General features: G+C 38.3%; 1 protein-coding gene across 4 annotated transcripts in view; it reads left to right on the forward strand.

The window, feature by feature from the left end:
- The window catches only part of ttc14 (tetratricopeptide repeat domain 14), a 72,010-nt gene that overhangs the window by 26,028 nt on the left and 20,096 nt on the right, over positions 1-25,886 (forward strand). For all 4 annotated transcript variants that reach the window (XM_061883837.1, XM_061883838.1, XM_061883839.1 and 1 more), the window contains 2 exons: positions 1,749-1,871; positions 17,498-17,615. In XM_061883837.1, the coding sequence (XP_061739821.1) occupies positions 1,749-1,871; positions 17,498-17,615 (241 nt within the window). The remainder of the gene's footprint in view (positions 1-1,748; positions 1,872-17,497; positions 17,616-25,886) is intronic.

Consider the following 25,886-nt stretch of genomic DNA (forward strand, 5'->3'; position numbering starts at 1 on the left):
ATATAGGTTAAAAAAGGATTTGCAAATCATTGTATTCAGTTTTTTGTTTTTTTACGTGCCAACTTCACTGGTTTTGTAGAATGTATTATTTTGATCTTTCTTAGTGGATCAGGCCCTGAGTGTGTTAAATATGCAGTGAGAATCTTCAAAAGCTAACTAGCAATATTGAAGACAGCACATTGAACCTTTTGATAGGAAACGGGAATACTAAAAACCATGATGGAACAGTTGATTACCAGAAAGTGTTATTATGCGCATTGTGCAAGAATAAGTTCTTTTGCAAACCACTTCCATCTTAAAATTCAATCAATCAATCAATGTTTGTTTATATAGCCCCAAATCACAAATGTCTCAAAGGACTGCACAAATCATTACGACTACAACATCCTCGGAAGAACCCACAAAAGGGCAAGGAAAACTCACACCCAGTGGGCAGGGAGAATTCACATCCAGTGGGACGCCAGTGACAATGCTGACTATGAGAAACCTTGGAGAGGACCTAAGATGTGGGCAACCCCCCCCCTCTAGGGGACCGAAAGCAATGGATGTCGAGCGGGTCTAACATAATACTGTGAAAGTTCAATCCATTGTGGCTCCAACACAGCCGCGAGAGTCCAGTTCAAAGCGGATCCAAGACAGCAGCGAGAGTCCCGTCCACAGGAAACCATCTCAAGCGGAGGCGGATCAGCAGCGTAAAGATGTCCCCAACCGATACACAGGCGAGCGGTCCATCCTGGGTCTCGACTCTGGACAGCCAGTACTTCATCCATGGTCATCGGACCGGACCCCCTCCACAAGGGAGGGGGGGACATAGGAGAAAGAAAAGAAGCGGCAGATCAACTGGTCTAAAAAGGAGGTCTATTTAAAGGCTAGAGTATACAGATGAGTTTTAAGGTGAGACTTAAATGCTTCTACTGGATCAATTAATGGAATTGATAACACAAAAGGAGTAACAGGTCCACATTATTATAGATATGTTTTTTTGTTAACGCGAACATAATGTCAAAGGTGTTTAATAAACACATTAAGTGTACATACATCCACTTTTTTTCCTGCATCTCTTTGTTCATGCAAAATGAAACACCGTTAATATACTGTATCTTTCGGAGTAAGTCGCTCCGTAGTATAAGTCCTACCTGTCGAAAATGCTTAATAAAGAAGGAAAAAAAAAACATAAGTCGCACTGGAGTATAAGTCGCCTTTTTGGGGGAAATTTATTTGATAAAACCCAACACCAAGAATAGACATTTGAAAGGCAGTTTAAAATAAAAGAATAGTGAAAAACAGGCTGAATAAGTGTACGTCATATGACGTAAAAATAACCAACTGGTATGTTAACGTAACATATGGTAAGAGTCATTCAAATAACTATAACATATAGAACATGCTATACGTTTACCAAACTGTCTGTCACTCCTAATCGCTAAATCCCATGAAATCTTATACGTCTAGTCTCTTACGTGAATGAGCTAAATAATATTATTTGATATTTTACGGTAATGTGTTAATAATTTCACACATAAGTCGCTCCTGAGAATAAGTCGCACCCCTGGCCAAACTCTGGAAAAAAAAAAAACTGCGACTTATAGTCTGAAAAATACGGTACACTAGTTCAAAAGTAAAAGGTATTTAGTTGGAATTAATCAAAATTGACCTATAGCAACCCTGTGTTTAACCTAATTACAAATTGTATTATTTGACAGCGCTAATTTTATTCTTATGTTGCTTTGTTTGTATTATGTCTCTAGGTATGCCAATAAAGGCAGCATTTTGAAGGCTGTATCCGACTTCGAACTGGCCCTCAAGACCTGTCCAGATCACCGCAATGCCAAGAAGTACCTCTGCCAGACTCTGGTTGAGAGAGGAAAACAGTAAGCCATGCTGCATTTTGCAAATATATTTTTTTTACTTTTTATAACTATAAACCACTCTATACAATCTAGAAAGCTTATTTTATATATTGTATTGGACTTTTCACCGGTGATAATCCTTTGGTTAATTAACAGGGAAAATGTGTAGTCAAAAAAGTATTACTTTTCAGATTAATGCAGCATTTAAATTAGCACATTTACTGAGAGGAGACCACCGGACAATGAAATATTTTGGTGAAAGAAGGGCTAGGTGATATGATCGCGATGAATTTAAGTTTGATCGCGGTGATCAGCTGTTAGCATTACTTCCTCGATCAAATGTGGCGTAATAGTCTGTTAGTATCGGGACGGCGTGGCGCAGTTTATTAGTTTAAGGATCCCCATTAGTCTACACCGCAGTGGAGACTATTCTTCCTGGGGTCCAGGCAAAAAGCATCACACAACCACAGAACAAACGATTAAAATGCAGTACAACATGGTCCAATAATAAATTGTCATAATACAAAAATAGCAACAACAAAGAACCAAAAAATACTAATAGATGTTGTTACATAATAATTTTCATACCAAAGATAAAAATAGCAATGTAAAAATAGATATACTGTATACATTTTTGCAAAAATAAAACAAAGAACCAATGGCCTAAAATATACACATTAGTGTACCAAAGACAAACAATAAGTGACGAAAAAGTATCATCCATCCATTTTCTGCTGCTTATCCCATAATCAATAAAATACTCAATAGTCAATAAAAACAGTCATGACATTAGTTACAATCTAAAATAATCTCTTTACGCAATACTTCTCCTTTTAGTTTATTCTTAAAGCCCACTATGCTGGTGATTGATAGCAGATATTGTGGAAGTCTGTTCCAGTAAGTGATTGCCCGATACATTACAGTCTTTTTCAAAACATCACTTTTGGGTTTTAAGACGGGTGAGAGCACCTCTTTGGGCTAGCCTGGTACCGTAGTTGTGACTGTCACTGGCAAGCAAGAGCTGAGAATACAGATATGAGGGTTTATGGTATGTATAGATGTTTTTTTAGAAATAGAATCAAACTACAAGCCAGTCTTTCATCAACTTTCATCCATGACAATTCATGATGCATGATCTCCATGCCAGTCCTAAATGAGCAATGGAGAGCTAGTCTGGCAGCTCTGTTTTGGGAAAGCTGGATTTTATTTAGATCTTGTTTAGATGCATTAGACCAGTGTGAGATTGGCCGTGTGCAACCTGAGGGTCCCTGGTTCAATCCCCACCTAGTGCCAACCTCGTCACGTCCGTCGTGTCCTGAGCAAGACACTTCACCCTTGCTCCTGATGGGTGCTGGTTAGCGCCTTGCATGGCAGCTCCCTCCATCAGTGTGTGAATGTGTGTGTGAATGGGTAAATGTGGAAGTAGTGTCAAAGTGCTTTGAGTACCTTGAAGGTAGAAAAGCGTTATACAAGTACAACCCATTTAGTATCTAGCAAATAGTAGCGAAGCAACAATGTTTGGTAAAATCTCCCAAGGAACAATCCACCTTTATTGACTGTGTTTGTGTGAAAGTCTGTCCGTATGCGACCATCTCAATCCACCATCGCGAATGTCAGTGTCCTCACAACTTAATTAATGTTCAATCAGCAATGTGCCTCTACAATGTCAATCAAAATAATGGTTTATATTAGGGCGATATGGCCTTTTATTAATATCTCGATTTTTTTAGGCCATGTCACGATACACAATATATATCTCCATATTTTGCCTTAGCCTTGAATGAACACTAGATGCATATAATCACAGCAGTATGATGATTCTATGTGTCTACATTGAAACATTCTTGTTCATACTGCATTAATATATGCTCATTTTAAACTTTCATGCAGAGAGGGAAATCACAACTAAGTCAGTTGACCAAAAGTGTATTTATTAAACAGTTATTAAGCAGTGGCACAAACATTCATGTCATTTCCAAAACAGAAAGTGCAAGATTGTCAGAGACATTTTAAAACAAGCTATTAGTGCACTTTTGTGCATGATGTCACTAAGATGACATATCAAAACAACACTAAATTAAAGTGCAATTTTTGTACTATCGCCACTACAATAGTTTAAAACAAATAAAGTGCACTTTTGTGCATGATGTCACTAAGATGACATGTCTAAACAACACTTAAATTAAAGTGCAATTTTTGTACGATCGCCACTACAATAGTTTAAAACAAATAAAGTGCACTTTTGTGCATGATGTCACTAAGATGACATGTCTAAACAACACTTAAATTAAAGTGCAATTTTTGTACGATCGCCACTACAATAGTTTAAAACAAATAAAGTGCACTTTTGTGCATGATGTCACTAAGATGACATATCTAAACAACACTTAAATTAAAGTGCAATTTTTGTACGATCGCCACTACAATAGTTTGAAACAAATAAAGTGCACTTTTGTGCATGATGTCACTAAGATGACATATCTAAACAACACTTAAATTAAAGTGCAATTTTTGTACGATCGCCACTACACTAGTTTAAAACAAATAAAGTGCACTTTTGTGCATGATGTCACTAAGATGACATATCTAAACAACACTAAATTAAAGTGCAATTTTTGTACGATCGCCACTACAATAGTTTAAAACAAATAAAGTGCACTTTTGTGCATGATGTCACTAAGATGACATATCTAAACAACACTAAATTAAAGTGCAATTTTTGTACGATCGCCACTACAATAGTTTAAAACAAATAAAGTGCACTTTTGTGCATGATGTCACTAAGATGACATATCTAAACAACACTAAATTAAAGTGCAATTTTTGTACGATCGCCACTACAATAGTTTGAAACAAACAAAGTGCACTTTTGTGCATGATGTCACTAAGATGACATATCTAAACAACACTTAAATTAAAGTGCAATTTTTCTACAATCGCCACTACAATCGTTTGAAACAAATAAAGTGCACTTTTGTGCATGATGTCACTAAGATGACATCTAAACAACACTTAAATTAAAGTGCAATTTTTGTACGATCGCCACTACAATAGTTTGAAACAAAGTGCACTTTTGTGCATGATGTCACTAAGATGACATATCTAAACAACACTAAATTAAAGTGCAATTTTTGTAAGATCGCCACTACAATAGTTTGAAACAAATAAAGTGCACTTTTGTGCATGATGTCACTAAGATGACATATCTAAACAACACTTAAATTAAAGTGCAATTTTTGTACGATCGCCACTACAATAGTTTGAAACAAATAAAGTGCACTTTTGTGCATGATGTCACTAAGATGACATATCTAAACAACACTTAAATTAAAGTGCAATTTTTGTACGATCGCCACTACACTAGTTTAAAACAAATAAAGTGCACTTTTGTGCATGATGTCACTAAGATGACATATCTAAACAACACTTAAATTAAAGTGCAATTTTTGTACGATCGCCACTACAATAGTTTAAAACAAATAAAGTGCACTTTTGTGCATGATGTCACTAAGATGACATATCTAAACAACACTAAATTAAAGTGCAATTTTTGTACGATCGCCACTACAATAGTTTAAAACAAATAAAGTGCACTTTTGTGCATGATGTCACTAAGATGACATGTCTAAACAACACTAAATTAAAGTGCAATTTTTGTACGATCGCCACTACAATAGTTTAAAACAAATAAAGTGCACTTTTGTGCATGATGTCACTAAGATGACATATCTAAACAACACTAAATTAAAGTGCAATTTTTGTACGATCGCCACTACAATAGTTTGAAACAAATAAAGTGCACTTTTGTGCATGATGTCACTAAGATGACATATCTAAACAACACTTAAATTAAAGTGCAATTTTTGTACGATCGCCACTACAATAGTTTAAAACAAATAAAGTGCACTTTTGTGCATGATGTCACTAAGATGACATATCTAAACAACACTAAATTAAAGTGCAATTTTTGTACGATCGCCACTACAATAGTTTAAAACAAATAAAGTGCACTTTTGTGCATGATGTCACTAAGATGACATATCTAAACAACACTAAATTAAAGTGCAATTTTTGTACGATCGCCACTACAATAGTTTAAAACAAATAAAGTGCACTTTTGTGCATGATGTCACTAAGATGACATATCTAAACAACACTAAATTAAAGTGCAATTTTTGTACGATCGCCACTACAATAGTTTAAAACAAATAAAGTGCACTTTTGTGCATGATGTCACTAAGATGACATATCTAAACAACACTAAATTAAAGTGCAATTTTTGTACGATCGCCACTACAATAGTTTGAAACAAACAAAGTGCACTTTTGTGCATGATGTCACTAAGATGACATATCTAAACAACACTTAAATTAAAGTGCAATTTTTGTACAATCGCCACTACAATAGTTTGAAACAAATAAAGTGCACTTTTGTGCATGATGTCACTAAGATGACATATCTAAACAACACTTAAATTAAAGTGCAATTTTTGTACGATCGCCACTACACTAGTTTGAAACAAATAAAGTGCACTTTTGTGCATGATGTCACTAAGATGACATATCTAAACAACACTAAATTAAAGTGCAATTTTTGTACGATCGCCACTACAATAGTTTAAAACAAATAAAGTGCACTTTTGTGCATGATGTCACTAAGATGACATATCTAAACAACACTAAATTAAAGTGCAATTTTTGTACGATCGCCACTACAATAGTTTGAAACAAAGTGCACTTTTGTGCATGATGTCACTAAGATGACATATCTAAACAACACTTAAATTAAAGTGCAATTTTTGTACGATCGCCACTACAATAGTTTAAAACAAATAAAGTGCACTTTTGTGCATGATGTCACTAAGATGACATATCTAAACAACACTAAATTAAAGTGCAATTTTTGTACGATCGCCACTACAATAGTTTAAAACAAATAAAGTGCACTTTTGTGCATGATGTCACTAAGATGACATATCTAAACAACACTAAATTAAAGTGCAATTTTTGTACGATCGCCACTACAATAGTTTAAAACAAATAAAGTGCACTTTTGTGCATGATGTCACTAAGATGACATATCTAAACAACACTAAATTAAAGTGCAATTTTTGTACGATCGCCACTACAATAGTTTAAAACAAATAAAGTGCACTTTTGTGCATGATGTCACTAAGATGACATATCTAAACAACACTTAAATTAAAGTGCAATTTTTGTACGATCGCCACTACAATAGTTTGAAACAAAGTGCACTTTTGTGCATGATGTCACTAAGATGACATATCTAAACAACACTAAATTAAAGTGCAATTTTTGTACGATCACCACTTCAATAGTTTAAAACAAATAAAGTGCACTTTTGTGCATGATGTCACTAAGATGACATATCTAAACAACACTTAAATTAAAGTGCAATTTTTGTACGATCGCCACTACACTAGTTTAAAACAAATAAAGTGCACTTTTGTGCATGATGTCACTAAGATGACATATCTAAACAACACTAAATTAAAGTGCAATTTTTGTACGATCGCCACTACAATAGTTTAAAACAAATAAAGTGCACTTTTGTGCATGATGTCACTAAGATGACATATCTAAACAACACTTAAATTAAAGTGCAATTTTTGTACGATCGCCACTACAATAGTTTAAAACAAATAAAGTGCACTTTTGTGCATGATGTCACTAAGATGACATGTCTAAACAACACTAAATTAAAGTGCAATTTTTGTACGATCGCCACTACAATAGTTTAAAACAAATAAAGTGCACTTTTGTGCATGATGTCACTAAGATGACATATCTAAACAACACTAAATTAAAGTGCAATTTTTGTACGATCGCCACTACAATAGTTTAAAACAAATAAAGTGCACTTTTGTGCATGATGTCACTACGATGACATATCTAAACAACACTAAATTAAAGTGCAATTTTTGTACGATCGCCACTACACTAGTTTAAAACAAATAAAGGGCACTTTTGTGCATGATGTCACACAAGATATTCTAATAACTGTCCAAAAAAAAATGAGCTGCATAACAGGCAATTAAATAGTGTATGTCCTTCGCTATGTGGTAGGTTCCTGCGGACGTTATCTCCACATGTCGTTGACTATTTTTTCATTCGGTGTTGATCTGGAAATAGTTGCATTCGGCATCTTGTTGGTGTGGCACCGAACGAAGATGTTGACATGCAGAGTTTCAAGCAGTCTTCATTCTCTAGTACAGGGGTCGGGAACCTTTTTGGCTAGGAGAGCCATACAAGCCAAATATTTGAAAAGGTATTTCCGTGAGAGCCATATAATAATTTTTTAAGACTGAATACAACTAAATGCGTGCATTTTTAAGTAAGACCAACATTTTTAGAGTATAATAAGTTTGTTAATCTTTTTAATAACATTGTTGTTCTGAAGCTATCCATCCATCCATTTTCAGCCGCTTATTCCCTTTGGGGTCGAGGGGGGCGCTGGTGCCTATCTCAGCTACAATCGGGCGGAAGGCGGGGTACACCCTGGACAAGTCGCCACCTCATCGCAGGGCCAACACAGACAGACAACATTCACACTCACATTCACACACTAGGGCCAATTTAGTGTTGCCAATCAACTTATCCCCAGGTGCATGTCTTTGGAGGTGGGAGGAAACCCACGCATTCACGGGGAGGACATGCAAACTCCACACAGAAAGACCACGAGCCCGGGATTGAACCCGCGACTACTCAGGACCTTCGCATTGTGATGGCAGACGCACTAACCCCTCTTCCACCGTGAAGCCCTGAAGCTAACTAGCAATGAATAAAATACTTCTTACCATTAATGCGACTTCTTGTACAGGTGCTGTAGAAAGCGGATGGATGGATTAAAATGCATGAGAATGTTTTATATTTTGAACGTATTTTTGACACTGTGATTACCAGCGGAATTATTCATTACTTATCGTGTTAAGCAATGTCAGCTCAGATTTATCCGAGAGCCAGGTGCAGTCATCAAAAGAGCCACATCTGGCTCTAGAGCCTTAGGTTCCCTACCCCTGTTCTAGTAGGTGACTTTTCAAATGATGCTACACGTTAGTAGTGGTGCTACTTTTTGTAGCAACAGTTTTGCCGCATAATTGTTCAACATCTTCCCGCTTGAAGCCAAACCACCGCCAGACGACGGACCCCATTCTGTTTTTCTTGGGAATTAATTCTTCCTCCATTTGTTACCAAATTGGCATCTTCTTTCTCTCGTATTCCCACCAGGGCCGCACTGCTAGCATCACAGCTACCGTTACCATGTCGCTCCCTGTCTGCTCCAAGGGAGCGTGTGATGTTGCACACGTGACGTATGTAAGAAGGTGCGCTTGTTTTAAGTCTCTGTGAGAAGCAGAGACAAGGAGGAGTGGGAAACACATGCAGTGTAATGCCCGCAGCTAAAAGCAACTGCGTGAGAACGTATACGCTAATACAGGGGTAGGGAACCTATGGCTCTTTTGATGACTGCATCTGGCTCTCGGATAAATCCGAGCTGACATTGCTTAACAGGATAAGTAATGAATAATTCTATATGTAATCATAGTGTTAAAAATAACATTCAAAATATAAAACATTCTCATTCATTTTTATGTTCAAGAAGTTGCGTTAATGGTAAGAAGTAATGTATTTGTTATTGGTTAGTGTTGGGCTTGCCCTCCTGGGGGTTCTTCAGACCACCAAACACCGACATGAGGGCCTGTTTTAGGGTAAAATATTGTTGTTTTTTTTCAATTAGTCTCTCAGTTGCTTTCTAGCAATTGTCTTTTTCTCTTTCGTCCTCACTAGCGCTCTGGCTCCAGCCCCAACCCTGTCTCTCCTCCTGGCTGCTGCTTATAACAGAGCAACAGGTGATTAGATAAAAAGGCCCAGGTGGGCCGTCTACGCATCTGTCGCTGATTTCGAGGCCGGTCCTGGCAACATCCCGCTTTGCTGCAGGCCCGCAGGCCACGCCCCCTCCACAGTTTGCTTCAGAATAACAATGTTATTACAAAGAATAAGAGACTCTGGAAATGTTGGTCTTACTTAAAAATGTGTTAAAAAAACATATTATATGGCTCTTAGGGAAATACATTTTAAAATATTTGGCTTCTTGGCTCTCTCAGCCAAAAAGGTTCCCGACCCCTGTTCTAATATCACGATATAGTCATTTTCTATATCGCACAAAGACAAACCCGCGATATATCGAGTATATCGATATATCGCCCGGCCTTAGTTTATATTATTTTTTTGCCAAAGTCGTCCAGCCTTTCCACATTTTTGCAGCCATTTCCTCCTATTGAACAGAGGAATTTGAGCCTCTGTAAACACTCTGGCGGATCCTTTCATTGACACTGTGATCCAGACTTTTGATTTACAAACCTGAGGCGTTCCTCGAGGCACTCCTTTAAGTCTTGACCTTATTAGAAGCAAAACATTTTTCTTGGTAATTTGGTTTATGTGCCTAAGGTGTTTCTGAAGCTTGTTAACTTCAGATGCAGTCATTTGTTCGACTTATTTAATTATTGTAATAGGTGTGCCAAGTTTCGAAATAGGTTTCACTCTTTTTCATAACGTGAGCTATTTAACTGATCAGCCTGCGAGTTCACTTCAAAGAACTTGTGAGAGACTTACATTTTTGCAGTATATTCTAGGGTTGGGCGATATATCGATATACATGCTATATCGCGGGTTTGTCTCTGTGCGATATAGAAAATGACTATATCGTGATATTCGAGTATACGTTCTCCATCCATCCATCCATCATCTTCCGCTTATCCGAGGTCGGGTCGCGGGGGCAACAGCCTAAGCAGGGAAACCCAGACTTCCCTCTCCCCAGCCACTTCGTCTAGCTCTTCCCGGGGGATCCCGAGGCGTTCCCAGGCCAGCCGGGAGACATAGTCTTCCCAACGTGTCCTGGGTCTTCCCCGTGGCCTCCTACCGGTTGGACGTGCCCTAAACACCTCCCTAGGGAGGCGTTCGGGTGGCATCCTGACCAGATGCCCGAACCACCTCATCTGGCTCCTCTCGATGTGGAGGAGCAGCGGCTTTACTTTGAGTTCCTCCCGGATGGCAGAGCTTCTCACCCTATCTCTAAGGGAGAGACCCGCCACCCGGCGGAGGAAACTCATTTCGGCCGCTTGTACCCGTGATCTTATCCTTTCGGTCATGACCCAAAGCTCATGACCATAGGTGAGGATGGGAACGTAGATCGACTGGTAAATTGAGAGCTTTGCCTTCCGGCTCAGCTCCTTCTTCACCACAACGGATCGGTACAACGTCCGCATTACTGAAGACGCCGCACCGATCCGCCTGTCAATCTCACGATCCACTCTTACGTTCTCACGCAGTTGCTTTTAGGTGCTGGCATAACACTGCAGGCTCTTCTCACTCTTTGTCTCTCCTTCTCACAGACAGCAAACGCACCTTACATACGTCACATACAACGTCATACGCCATCGCGGAGCAGAGAGGTAGCAGCATGGGTAACGTCAGCTACTTTGATCCCTCAGGCGGAGCCGTGCGAGTGGTAATACAAGAGAAAAAAGGTGCGAATTAAGGAAGAATTAATTCCCAAGAAAAACAGCAGGGGGTCCATCGTCTGGCGGTGGTTTGGCTTCAAGCGGGAAGATGTCGAACAGACAACCGTAATTTGTCAAGTGTAGGATAGTATCGTTGCTACAAGAAGTAGCATTACGGGGCGGCATAGCTCGGTTGGTAGAGGGTTGCAGGTTCGATTCCCGCTTCCGCCATCCTAGTCACTGCCGTTGTGTCCTTGGGCAAGACACTTTACCCACTTGCTCCCAGTGCCACCCACACTGGTTTAAATGTAACTTAGATATTGGGTTTCAATATGTAAAGCGCTTTGAGTCACTAGAGAAAAGCGCTATATAAATTTAATTCACTTCACTTCACTACAGGGACGGCGTGGCGCAGTGGTAGAGTGGTCGTGCGCAACCCGAGGGTCCCTGGTTCAATCCCCACCTAGTACCAACCTCGTCACGTCCGTTGTGTCCTGAGCAAGACACTTCACCCTTGCTCCTGATGGGTGCTGGTTAGCGCCTTGCATGGCAGCTCCCTCCATCAGTGTGTGAATGTGGATAGATAGATAGATAGATAGATAGATAGATAGATAGTACTTTATTGATTCCTTCAGGAGAGTTCCTTCAGGAAAATTAAAATTCCAGCAGCAGTGTACAGAGTTGAGATCAATTTAAAGAAAAAAGAAAAAAGTAAATAATGGGGGTTTAAAAGGAAACAAAATAGAGAAATATTACAAAAAGAATAAAAACAATGGGAATAACAATATAACAGTAAAATAAGAATATAACAAGACAAAGTAGGCAGTAGTGACCATGTTATGAAAACGTATTGCACTGTTAATGTTTTGCCTCCCCTGTCATCCTAATACCCCCCGACCGCCGTCCCAGAGAGGAGTTGTACAGTGAAGTAGTGTCAAAGCGCTTTGAGTACCTTGAGGGTAGAAAATCGCTATACAAGTACAACCCATTTATCATTTATTTACTGCTAATATGTAGCATCATTTGAAAAGTCACCTGCTAGAGAGTGAAGAGTGCTTTCTCCGCATGTCAACATCTCCGCTCGGTGCCACACCAACAAAATGTCGAGGCAAACATTTCCAGATCCACACCGTATGAAAAAAATAGTCCACAACATAATTTAATAACGTCCGTGGTAACCTGACACATAGCAAAGGAGACCACTATTAGATTTCCTATCATGCAGCTCATTTTTATTTGACACTTTTTGAAATATGTTGTGTGACATCATGCACAAAAGTGCACTTTATTTTTTTTAAACTATTGTAGTGGCGTTCTGTACAAAAAGTGCACTTTAATTTAGTGTTGTTTTGATATGTCATCTTAGTGACATCATGCACAAAAGTGCACTCAGAGCTTGTTTTAAAATGTCTCTGACAACCTTGCACTTTCTGTTTTGGAAATGACATGAATGTTTGTGCCACTGCTTAATAACTGTTTAATAAATACACTTTTAGTTGTGATTTCCCTCTCTGCATGAAAGTTTAAAAGTAGCATATATTAATGGAGTATGAAGAATGTTTTCATGTAGACACATAGAATCATCATACTGCTGTGATTATATGCATCAAGTGTTCATTCAAGGCTAAGGCAAAATACGGAGATATATATGGTGTATCGGGACATGGCCTAAAAATATCCAGATATTAAAAAAGCCCTAGTATATTCCTTAAAAAAAACTAAAGTGCTTTCATAGAAATTATCTTTGACTAGCTTTTTTGTAGAAAGTCTTTCAAACAGCAGAGCGCTCCTGTAACCGACAAAATAAATGGACTAAAATCAAATGTCGACTGTTGAAGATGCTGGTTCTCCGCAATACAAATAAGAATAAATTTAGACAGTTGCATTGCATGGACTTTTAACATACGTTCAGCATGTTGAAAGTCATCATGAATTTAATGCTGCATTATTACGTGCAAGGGAGTAGGTTGGATTTTGAGATTGGTGGGGACTCAAAAGTGCTCCAAGGCAGCACTCTGAAAGTTTACTTTTTTTTTTTTTTTTTTTTACATTAGCAATCATAATTTCACGTCATGCAGATGTTATAAGGTAAAGCAACTAAAATGAAAGCAAAGGAGACAACTTGGAAGAGTTCTCATCTTTACTCTTTAGGCTGTAGTGCATCATACTGTCAATTAACATCAGAAATACATTCATGCAATACAACATAGTAAATAAACATAAATTAACTGTAATAATCTTTTCCCCAACTTGTGTTTAAATCACTCACAATTTTTCCCTTCATTTACTTCTTTCTATTGCTGCTTTTGTACTGTAAATATGATACATGAAACTAAAAAAATTAAACGGAAAGGTGAAATCCGGCGATCTGATTGGCTGTTAACCGTGGTTTAAATAATGAGCACGGCTACTATTCTAAAGCCTGATCACAGCGTCGGCTATCACTCCGCCTCAGGCACGTATGACTGGTATGAATGGAAGTTGTTGTCATGTATCCATGACAACGGACTGTTGCAGTCCGTAGAAAAAGACAGCTGATGTTTTTACGATGTTAAGAAGCGGACTAAAGTAGTTGAATTCACATGTTTAAGGTTAACTTTCACGTACGGGGAGGGTTAACAATGTTAGAGGGGACTGAGCATTGACTTTCACCTACGGGGAGGGTTAACAATGTTAGAGGGGACTGAGCATTGACTTTCACCTACGGGGAGGGTTAACAATGTTAGAGGGGACTGAGCATTGACTTTCACCTACGGGGAGGGTTAACAATGGTAGAGGGGACTGAGCATTGACTTTCACCTACGGGGAGGGTTAACAATGTTAGAGGGGACTGAGCATTGACTTTCACCTACGGGGAGGGTTAACAATGTTAGAGGGGACTGAGCATTGACTTTCACCTACGGGGAGGGTTAACAATGGTAGATGGGACTGAGCATTGACTTTCACCTACGGGGAGGGTTAACAATGTTAGAGGGGACTGAGCATTGACTTTCACCTACGGGGAGGGTTAACAATGGCAGAGGGGACTGAGCATTGACTTTCACCTACGGGGAGGGTTAACAATGTTAGAGGGGACTGAGCATTGACTTTCACCTACGGGGAGGGTTAACAATGGCAGAGGGGACTGAGCATTGACTTTCACCTACGGGGAGGGTTAACAATGTTAGAGGGGACTGAGCATTGACTTTCACCTACGGGGAGGGTTAACAATGGTAGATGGGACTGAGCATTGACTTTCACCTACGGGGAGGGTTAACAATGTTAGAGGGGACTGAGCATTGACTTTCACCTACGGGGAGGGTTAACAATGTTAGAGGGGACTGAGCATTGACTTTCACCTACGGGGAGGGTTAACAATGTTAGAGGGGACTGAGCATTGACTTTCACCTACGGGGAGGGTTAACAATGTTAGAGGGGACTGAGCATTGACTTTCACCTACGGGGAGGGTTAACAATGGTAGAGGGGACTGAGCATTGACTTTCACCTACGGGGAGGGTTAACAATGTTAGAGGGGACTGAGCATTGACTTTCACCTACGGGGAGGGTTAACAATGTTAGAGGGGACTGAGCATTGACTTTCACCTACGGGGAGGGTTAACAATGGTAGATGGGACTGAGCATTGACTTTCACCTACGGGGAGGGTTAACAATGTTAGAGGGGACTGAGCATTGACTTTCACCTACGGGGAGGGTTAACAATGGCAGAGGGGACTGAGCATTGACTTTCACCTACGGGGAGGGTTAACAATGTTAGAGGGGACTGAGCATTGACTTTCACCTACGGGGAGGGTTAACAATGGCAGAGGGGACTGAGCATTGACTTTCACCTACGGGGAGGGTTAACAATGTTAGAGGGGACTGAGCATTGACTTTCACCTACGGGGAGGGTTAACAATGGTAGATGGGACTGAGCATTGACTTTCACCTACGGGGAGGGTTAACAATGTTAGAGGGGACTGAGCATTGACTTTCACCTACGGGGAGGGTTAACAATGTTAGAGGGGACTGAGCATTGACTTTCACCTACGGGGAGGGTTAACAATGGCAGAGGGGACTGAGCATTGACTTTCACCTACGGGGAGGGTTAACAATGTTAGAGGGGACTGAGCATTGACTTTCACCTACGGGGAGGGTTAACAATGGTAGATGGGACTGAGCATTGACTTTCACCTACGGGGAGGGTTAACAATGTTAGAGGGGACTGAGCATTGACTTTCACCTACGGGGAGGGTTAACAATGTTAGAGGGGACTGAGCATTGACTTTCACCTACGGGGAGGGTTAACAATGGCAGAGGGGACTGAGCATTGACTTTCACCTACGGGGAGGGTTAACAATGTTAGAGGGGACTGAGCATTGACTTTCACCTACGGGGAGGGTTAACAATGGTAGAGGGGACTGAGCATTGACTTTCACCTACGGGGAGGGTTAACAATGTTAGAGGGGACTGAGCATTGACTTTCACCTACGGGGAGGGTTAACAATGTTAGAGGGGACTGAGCATTGACTTTCACCTACGGGGAGGGTTAACAATGTTAGAGGGGACTGAGCATTGACTTTCACCTACGGGGAGGGTTAACAATGGTAGAGGGGACTGAGCATTGACTTTCACCTACGGGGAGGGTTAACAATGTTAGAGGGGACTGAGCATTGACTTTCACCTACGGGGAGGGTTAACAATGGTAGAGGGGACTGAGCATTGACTTTCACCTACGGGGAGGGTTAACAATGTTAGAGGGGACTGAGCATTGACTTTCACCTACGGGGAGGGTTAACAATGGTAGAGGGGACTGAGCATTGACTTTCACCTACGGGGAGGGTTAACAATGTTAGAGGGGACTGAGCATTGACTTTCACCTACGGGGAGGGTTAACAATGGTAGAGGGGACTGAGCATTGACTTTCACCTACGGGGAGGGTTAACAATGTTAGAGGGGACTGAGCATTGACTTTCACCTACGGGGAGGGTTAACAATGGTAGAGGGGACTGAGCATTGACTTTCACCTACGGGGAGGGTTAACAATGTTAGAGGGGACTGAGCATTGACTTTCACCTACGGGGAGGGTTAACAATGGTAGAGGGGACTGAGCATTGACTTTCACCTACGGGGAGGGTTAACAATGTTAGAGGGGACTGAGCATTGACTTTCACCTACGGGGAGGGTTAACAATGGTAGAGGGGACTGAGCATTGACTTTCACCTACGGGGAGGGTTAACAATGTTAGAGGGGACTGAGCATTGACTTTCACCTACGGGGAGGGTTAACAATGGCAGAGGGGACTGAGCATTGACTTTCACCTGGAAAAAAAAGCGGATGAAAAGACGAGATGCAGTGCGAATTTGGAGCTAACGTCTGGATAGGTGGGACTGTTTTTTCCACAGTGAAGAGTGACAGCGGGAACAGCCAATCACACGTAAGTTAGTATGAACGCAGCAACCAATCAGGGAGCGATATTTAGGATAGAGGCGGGACTTCTAGCAGAGACAGACATTTAACCCTTTCTGTGCCATAATCATTGACTAAACATTACGGGCAGCGCTTGTATTGATAGTGACTACACAGTAGCGGCTGGATATTGGTAGAGACGTGTCCCTAGCGTCCCTACCCAATTCTACGCCCTTGATTACGTGCTGTGGACTTTGCCAGGCTCCGCCCTTTATTACAATGTCTTCTACTACATCCGTGTTGAAGTGGCTCTTGAACCACTTAACATTGGGTATGAAGACATCCATCCATCCATTTTTCTACCGCTTATTCCCCTTTGGGGTGGCGGGGGGGCGCCGGTGCCTCTCTCAGCCACAATCGGGCGGAAGGCGGAGCACACCCTGGACAAGTCGCCACCTCATCGCAGGGGTATGATGACAATTAAAGTTAATTTTTGCAATTTCCTCAATTTCCTTCCACACTGCACAACTCATCATACATGCCCTCATCACCTCCTGTGAACTAGTCTCCTCTACAGTTCATGGGCGGAACATAAAAAACAATCTTCTAATTGTAGTGTATTTGATTTGAAAAAACGTTTGTGCTGTCAAATCAGTCAAAGAGAATTCCCTGCTACTTACCAATTACTCTGTAGTTTCCGATTACTGCCAATTAGTTCTCTGACTTTGGAGCATTCCATTTCAGACTGGAAGAACAGGAGAAACTGGTAACGGCAGAAGGGGTGTACCGAAGAGCTCTCTCGCTGGATGAAGCAAACCCTGAGGCCCAGGAAGCCTTGAACAAGATCACAGAGACCATACAGGTGTGTGAGCCTCAACATATTGAGGGCTTTGTGTGTAACATGTGGTTATACATGTTGTTTAAGATGTATTGCATTCAAACCATTTACATATACATATATTACATATAGCCTTCTATAAGCTAGATCAGACCTGGGCTAATTAAGGCCCGGGGGCCACATGCGGCCCCTTAAGAATTTCAATCTGGCCCGCCGGACATTCCCAAATAATTTTTTTTAGATCTTTAAGACGGAAAATGTATCTGCCATTATGATGTGCAGTGATGTTTTCTAATGACCGTAAGGCTTGAACTATGCAATGTATTTCAATTGTTGAAATCTGCGCTTTTGGTACTATAGTCATCTAATTAGTTACTATGGTCATCTAATTAGTGACTATTCTCATGTGCTCATGTAATTAGTGACTATGGTCACCTAATTAGTTACTATGGTCATCTAATTAGTTACTATGGTCATCTGATTAGTTACTATGGTCACCTAATTAGTAACTATGGTCACCTAATTAGTTACTATGGTCATCTAATTAGTTACTATGGTCATCTGATTAGTTACTATGGTCACCTAATTAGTTACTATGGTCATCTAATTAGTGACTATGGTCACCTAATTAGTTACTATGGTCATCTAATTAGTTACTATGGTCACCTAATTAGTTACTATGGTCATCTAATTAGTTACTATGGTCACCTAATTAGTTACTATGGTCACCTAATTAGTTACTATGGTCACCTAATTAGTTACTATGGTCATCTAATTAGTAACTATGGTCACCTAATTAGTTACTATGGTCACCTAATTAGTTACTATGGTCATCTGATTAGTTACTATGGTCACCTAATTAGTTACTATGGTCATCTAATTAGTTACTATGGTCATCTAATTAGTTACTATGGTCACCTAATTAGTTACTATGGTCATCTAATTAGTGACTATGGTCACCTAATTAGTTACTATGGTCATCTAATTAGTGACTACGGTCACCTAATTAGTTACTATGGTCATCTAATTAGTTACTATGGTCATCTGATTAGTTACTATGGTCACTTAATTAGTTACTATGGTCATCTAATTAGTGACTATGGTCACCTAATTAGTTACTATGGTCACCTAATTGGTTACTATGGTCATCTAATTAGTTACTATGGTCATCTGATTAGTTACTATGGTCACCTAATTAGTTACTATGGTCACCTAATTGGTTACTATGGTCATCTAATTAGTTACTATGGTCATCTGATTAGTTACTATGGTCACCTAATTGGTTACTATGGTCATCTAATTAGTTACTATGGTCATCTGATTAGTTACTATGGTCACCTAATTAGTTACTATGGTCACCTAATTAGTTACTATGGTCATCTAATTAGTGACTATGGTCACCTAATTAGTTACTATGGTCATCTAATTAGTGACTATGGTCACCTAATTAGTGACTATGGTCACCTAATTAGTTACTATGGTCACCTAATTAGCTACTATGGTCATCTAATTAGTTACTATGGTCACCTAATTAGTTACTATGGTCATCTAATTAGTAACTATGGTCACCTAATTAGTTACTATGGTCACCTAATTAGTTACTATGGTCATCTGATTAGTTACTATGGTCACCTAATTAGTTACTATGGTCATCTAATTAGTTACTATGGTCATCTAATTAGTTACTATGGTCATCTAATTAGTTACTATGGTCACCTAATTAGTTACTATGGTCATCTAATTACTTACTATGGTCATCTAATTAGTTACTATGGTCATCTAATTAGTGACTATGGTCACCTAATTAGTTATGGTCATCTAATTAGTTACTATGGTCATCTAATTAGTTACTATGGTCACCTAATTAGTTACTATGGTCACCTAATTAGTTATAATGGTCACCTAATTAGTTACTATGGTCATCTAATTAGTGACTATTGTCACCTAATTAGTTACTTTGGTCATCTAATTAGTTACGATGGTCATCTAATTAGTTACTATGGTCATCTAATTAGTTACTATGGTCATCTAATTAGTGACTATGGTCATCTAATTAGTGACTATGGTCATCTAATTGGTGACTATGGTCACTTAATTAGTTACTATGGTCACCTAATTAGTTACTATGGTCATCTAATTAGTTACTATGGTCATCTGATTAGTTACTATGGTCACCTAATTGGTTACTATGGTCACCTAATTAGTTACTATGGTCACCTAATTAGTTACTATGGTCACCTAATTAGTGACTATGGTCATCTAATTAGTGACTATGGTCACCTAATTAGTTACTATGGTCACCTAATTAGTTACTATGGTCATCTAATTAGTTACTATGGTCATCTGATTAGTTACTATGGTCACCTAATTAGTTACTACGGTCACCTAATTAGTTACTATGGTCATCTAATTGGTGACTATGGTCACTTAATTAGTTACTATGGTCACCTAATTAGTTACTATGGTCATCTAATTAGTTACTATGGTCATCTGATTAGTTACTATGGTCACCTAATTGGTTACTATGGTCACCTAATTAGTTACTATGGTCACCTAATTAGTTACTATGGTCATCTAATTAGTTACTATGGTCATCTAATTAGTTACTATGGTCATCTAATTAGTTATTATGGTCACCTAATTAGTTACTATGGTCATCTAATTAGTTACTATGGTCATCTAATTAGTGACTATGGTCACCTAATTAGTTGCTATGGTCACCTAATTAGTTACTATGGTCACCTAATTAGTTACTATGGTCATCTAATTAGTTACTATGGTCATCTAATTAGTTACTATGGTCACCTAATTAGTTACTATGGTCATCTAATTAGTTACTATGGTCACCTAATTAGTTGCTATGGTCACCTAATTAGTTACTATGGTCATCTAATTAGTGACTATGGTCATCTAATTAGTGACTATGGTCACCTAATTAGTTACTATGGTCATCTAATTAGTTACTATGGTCATCTAATTAGTTACTATGGTCACCTAATTAGTTATTATGGTCACCTAATTAGTGACTATGGTCATCTAAATAGTTACTATGGTCATCTAATTAGTTATTATGGTCATCTAATTAGTGACTATGGTCATCTAATTAGTGACTATGGTCATCTAATTAGTTACTATGGTCATCTAAATAGTTACTATGGTCATCTAATTAGTTATTATGGTCATCTAATTAGTGACTATGGTCATCTAATTAGTTACTATGGTCACCTAATTAGTTATTATGGTCACCTAATTAGTTACTATGGTCATCTAAATAGTTACTATGGTCATCTAATTAGTTATTATGGTCATCTAATTAGTGACTATGGTCATCTAATTAGTGACTATGGTCATCTAATTAGTGACTATGGTCATCTAATTAGTGACTATGGTCATCTAATTAGTGACTATGGTCACCTAATTAGTTACTATGGTCATCTAATTAGTTACTATGGTCATCTAATTAGTGACTATGGTCACCTAATTAGTTACTATGGTCATCTAATTAGTTACTATGGTCATCTAATTAGTTACTATGGTCACCTAATTAGTGACTATGGTCATCTAATTAGTTACTATGGTCACCTAATTAGTTATTATGGTCACCTAATTAGTTACTATGGTCATCTAAATAGTTACTATGGTCATCTAAATAGTTACTATGGTCATCTAATTAGTTATTATGGTCATCTAATTAGTGACTATGGTCATCTAATTAGTTACTATGGTCACCTAATTAGTTATTATGGTCACCTAATTAGTTACTATGGTCATCTAAATAGTTACTATGGTCATCTAATTAGTTATTATGGTCATCTAATTAGTGACTATGGTCATCTAATTAGTGACTATGGTCATCTAATTAGTGACTATGGTCACCTAATTAGTTACTATGGTCATCTAATTAGTTACTATGGTCATCTAATTAGTTACTATGGTCACCTAATTAGTTACTATGGTCACCTAATTAGTTACTATGGTCATGTAGTTCAGAGGTTCTCAACCTTTTTTCAGTGATGTACCCCCTGTGAATTTTTTTTTAATTCAAGTACCCCCTAATCAGAGCAAAGCATTCTTGGTTGGAAAAAAAAGATATAAAGAAGTAAAATACAGCACTATGTCATCAGTTTATGATTTATTACATTGTATAACAGTGCAAAATATTGCTCATTTGTAGTGGTCTTTCTTGAACTATTTGGAAAAAAAGATATAAGAATAACTAAAAACTTGTTGAAAAATAAACAAGTGATTCAATTATAAATAAATATTTCTGCACATAGAAGTAATCTTCAACTTAAAGTGCCCTCTTTGGGGATTGTAATAGAGATCCATCTGGATTCATGAACTTAATTCTAATCATTTCTTCACAAAAAAGAAATCTTTAACATCAATATTTATGGAACATGTCCACAAAAAATCTATCTAACACTGAATATTACATTTTGTTGCATTTCTTTTCACATTCATATTTTTTGAAGTATTATTCAATAAATATATTTATAAAAGGATTTTTGAATTATTGGCATTTTTAGAATATTTTTATAAAAATCTCATGTACCCCTTGACATACCTTCAAGTACCCCCAGGGGTACACGTCCCCTCATTTGAGAACCATTGATCTAATTAGTTACTATGGTAATCGACGTCACAGCAGCTCAGACGAGGCACCAAGTAGTGTGAGTGGAAAGCGTAAGGAGATTTTCACTACAAACCTCTAAATCTTAGTGATATATCCGATTGTATGTGGGTTTATTTTGTAACCTTTGCGTTCATATTTCACTGTTTGTTGCATTTTTGTTGCCTTTCACTTGATTGTAAAATGTGTCGATCGAAAGGGGGTGTGACGTTCATATTTTTGTCAATATTCAGTGTTTTATCGTTTATAGACAAATTCATAATGTTTTTTAAGGCGGTCTGTCATAACGTTTTTAGCATTCAATCAGACATTATTGTGAGGTTTTGTATTAGTGTTCCTAAAAATAGACAGACGCATTTTTTTCTCTAAATGTGGCCCCCGAGTCAAGATAAGTGCCCAAGCCTGATCTAGATTTAGGTTAGACTAGAATAGAAAGCTTTTTTTGAAATTGTAATAAATGCTTCATGATTTCTGGTCGCCACTCTTGTCTCTGCTGTAAGACAAACACAATCATTCGTAAAGTCTAATAATACTATGGCTAAAAGTACACAGGTAAGCCATGTAGCAGGTAAAACACACATTGTAGGAAATTATAACAAACTTTCACTTGCATAGTTGACGTTAGGCGGTTTTGGACTGTGCTAATAATCCAAGCCAACCAGCTGTGTGTTCGTCTATGTACAGCAGGGGTGTCCAAAGTGCGGCCCGCAGGTCCTTTTTAACGGCCCCACGGTACATTTTAAAAATACAATTGACAAAAATTAAAAACATTAAAAGTGATATAAAAGAGTAAACAGGTGAAATGTAACAAGAAAATGTTGCAATGCTTTAATAACACAATGCTGTCATGCAGGCTGTTTCTTTCTTTAAAAAATAATAGTGAAGTGAAGTGAATTATATTTATGTAGCGCTTTTCTCTAGTGACTCAAAGCGCTTTTACATAGTGAAACCCAATATCGAAGTTACATTTAAACCAGTGTGGGTGGCACTGGGAGCACGTGGGTAAAGTGTCTTGCCCAAGGACAGAACAGTAGTGACTAGGATGGCGGAAGCGGGAATCGAACCTGCAACCCTCAAGTTGCTGGCACGGCCACTCTACCAACCGAGCTATACCACCCCAATAATGAATCAAAATCAATGTCATTTTGAATTATTGACCTATTCAAGGCTTCAATTACGTCACATTAAATATTCCACTTTGAGATATTTTTGGGGGAAAATGTTGCATATTTTGTCTTTTTGCCATATAAAAAACTGAGCTGTTTTTTTTTTTTTAAAGAACGGCCTAAAACAAACAAAACATAAACAACAATAAAACTTAAAATTGACGGATATATATCTGAAGTTGATCTCGAGATTATTGTGCTAAAAGTAAAACAGTAAAAAAAAAAGTATAATTTATTTTTAACACTTTAATTATTTTAGTGTGATTTGTTTTTAAGTGTCATAGCTCAAAATATAATAATGAATCAAAATCCAAAATTAAGGCTCTAATTATTTTATAATCTCAAATATTCCACCTAAAAAAAGGTATTGGGTAAAAATATTGCATATTTTGTGTTTTTTCCATTCTTTTTTTCCTAATGTTGATATATAGATTTAAAACTTGAATAATAATGAAAATAATAATACTTGAATAATGACACATTTTTAATATTTATTTGACCAAAACCCTTTGGGGTCCCCCGGATCATAACTGAGTGGAGGATTAAATGTATATTTTTTAAGCATATATTGTATTTGTTTAAACATATATTGTATTGGTTTTTGCGGCCCTCGGTGGAAAAAGTTTGGACACCCTTGATGTACAGTATGTGCACAGCAGGGGAGCAGGTTAACTACATCACCTGTCGCTCTTTAAACTCCTTGTGCAGATCTGACTGCTTGTTACCTAATTGTTTGGCTAAGTTTAAAGCAAAGGTATTTTGCAAAGTCAGTTGCCACCTTTGGCAAGGCATGTTTTAAAGCACCGCCTTGCTGCGTGTTTGTGTTTAAAGCGTTCCTTTTATCGATCATTTTGAAGCCCAAATACCTCCTCATTGTACTTCACACACTCTCTTTATTAACCAGTAGAATTATACATTGTTTTTTTGCAATTTTCCTTCCCCATGCTGTTTATAATTGTATGCACTTAGTGTGTGTTTTTTGACTAGAAATGTCCGATAATGGCTTTTTTGCAGATAGTCGGATATTGTCCAAATCTTAATTACCGATTCCGATATCAACCGATACCGATATACACAGTCGTGGAAATAACACGTCATTATGCCTAATTTTGTTGTGATGCCCCGCTGGATGCATTAAACAATGTAACAAGGTTTTCCAAAATAAATCAACTCTATGGGAAAAACTGCCAACATGGCACTGCCATATTTATTATTGAAGTCACAAAGTGCATTATTGTTTTTTTAACGTGCCTCAAAACAGCTGCTTGGAATTTGGAGCATGAGGAGGTTGAGGTGGGCGGGGTTAGGGGGGGGGCGGGGTTTAGGTGGAGGAGTAGCAGGGGGTTTATATTGTAGCGTCCCGGAAGAGTTAGTGCTGCAAGCAACATTCCCTCTAAGGCAGGGGTGTCAAACTCAAATACAGAATGGGCCAAAATTTTAAAAAGGGCCAAGGTTGAACAAATTAACCTTTTAAAAGGGACCCTAACAAGTTTTGCATTAAATATTGTACAAGCAAGGCTTATATAACTTTAGTGACATGCAAAATCCAGTTTCAAATAATTATGATAATAATTAAAAAAAATATCAATGGCATATCAAATAAAATTTGAATAAAAATGTTGTGCCTTTTTTTCTATTTGCAATCTTCCGAGGTAAATATCAAATTTTTTCCACCGGCTAATAATACATTTGAAAATAAAATAACAATAATGAATGAACCAAACATTCAAGCCTTGAAGTAGCAAGAGAAAATGCATGAATAAAACGTTAATTATTGGTCGGTTTGCTGGAAGTTTCCCGGAAGAGTTAGTGCTGCAAGGGGTTCTGGGTATTTGTTCTGTTGTGTTACGGTGCGGATGTTCACCCGAAATGTGTTTGTCATTCTTGTTTGGCATGGGCTCACAGTGTGGCGCATATTTGTAACAGTGCTAAAGTTGTTTATACGGCCACCCTCAGTGTGACCAGTATGGCTGTTGACCAGGTATGTTTTGCATTCACTTGGGTGAGTAGCTGGGGGGTTTATATTGTAGCGTCCCAGAAGAGTTAGTGCTGCAAGCAACGTTCCCTCTAAGGCAGGGGTGTCAAACTCAAATACAGAATGGGCCAAAATTTTAAACGGAAACAAAGCCGCGGGCCAAGGTTGAACAAATTAACCTTTTAAAAGGGACCCTAACAAGTTTTGCATTAAATATTGTACAAGCCGGGCTTATATAACTTTAGTGACATGCAAAATCCAGTTTCAAATAATTATAATAATAATTAAAAAAAATATCAATGGCATATCAAATAAAATTTTAATAAAAATGTTGTGCCTTTTTTTCTATTTGCAATCTTCTGAGGTAAATATCACATTTTTTTCCACAGGCTAATAATACATTTGAAAATAAAATAACAATAATGAATGAACCAAACATTCAAGCCTTGAAGTAGCAAGAGAAAATGCATGAATAAAACGTTAATTATTGGTCGGTTTGCTGGAAGTTTCCCGGAAGAGTC

This window comes from Nerophis ophidion, linkage group LG22, assembly GCF_033978795.1.
Source record: "Nerophis ophidion isolate RoL-2023_Sa linkage group LG22, RoL_Noph_v1.0, whole genome shotgun sequence".
NCBI lineage: Eukaryota > Metazoa > Chordata > Actinopteri > Syngnathiformes > Syngnathidae > Nerophis > Nerophis ophidion.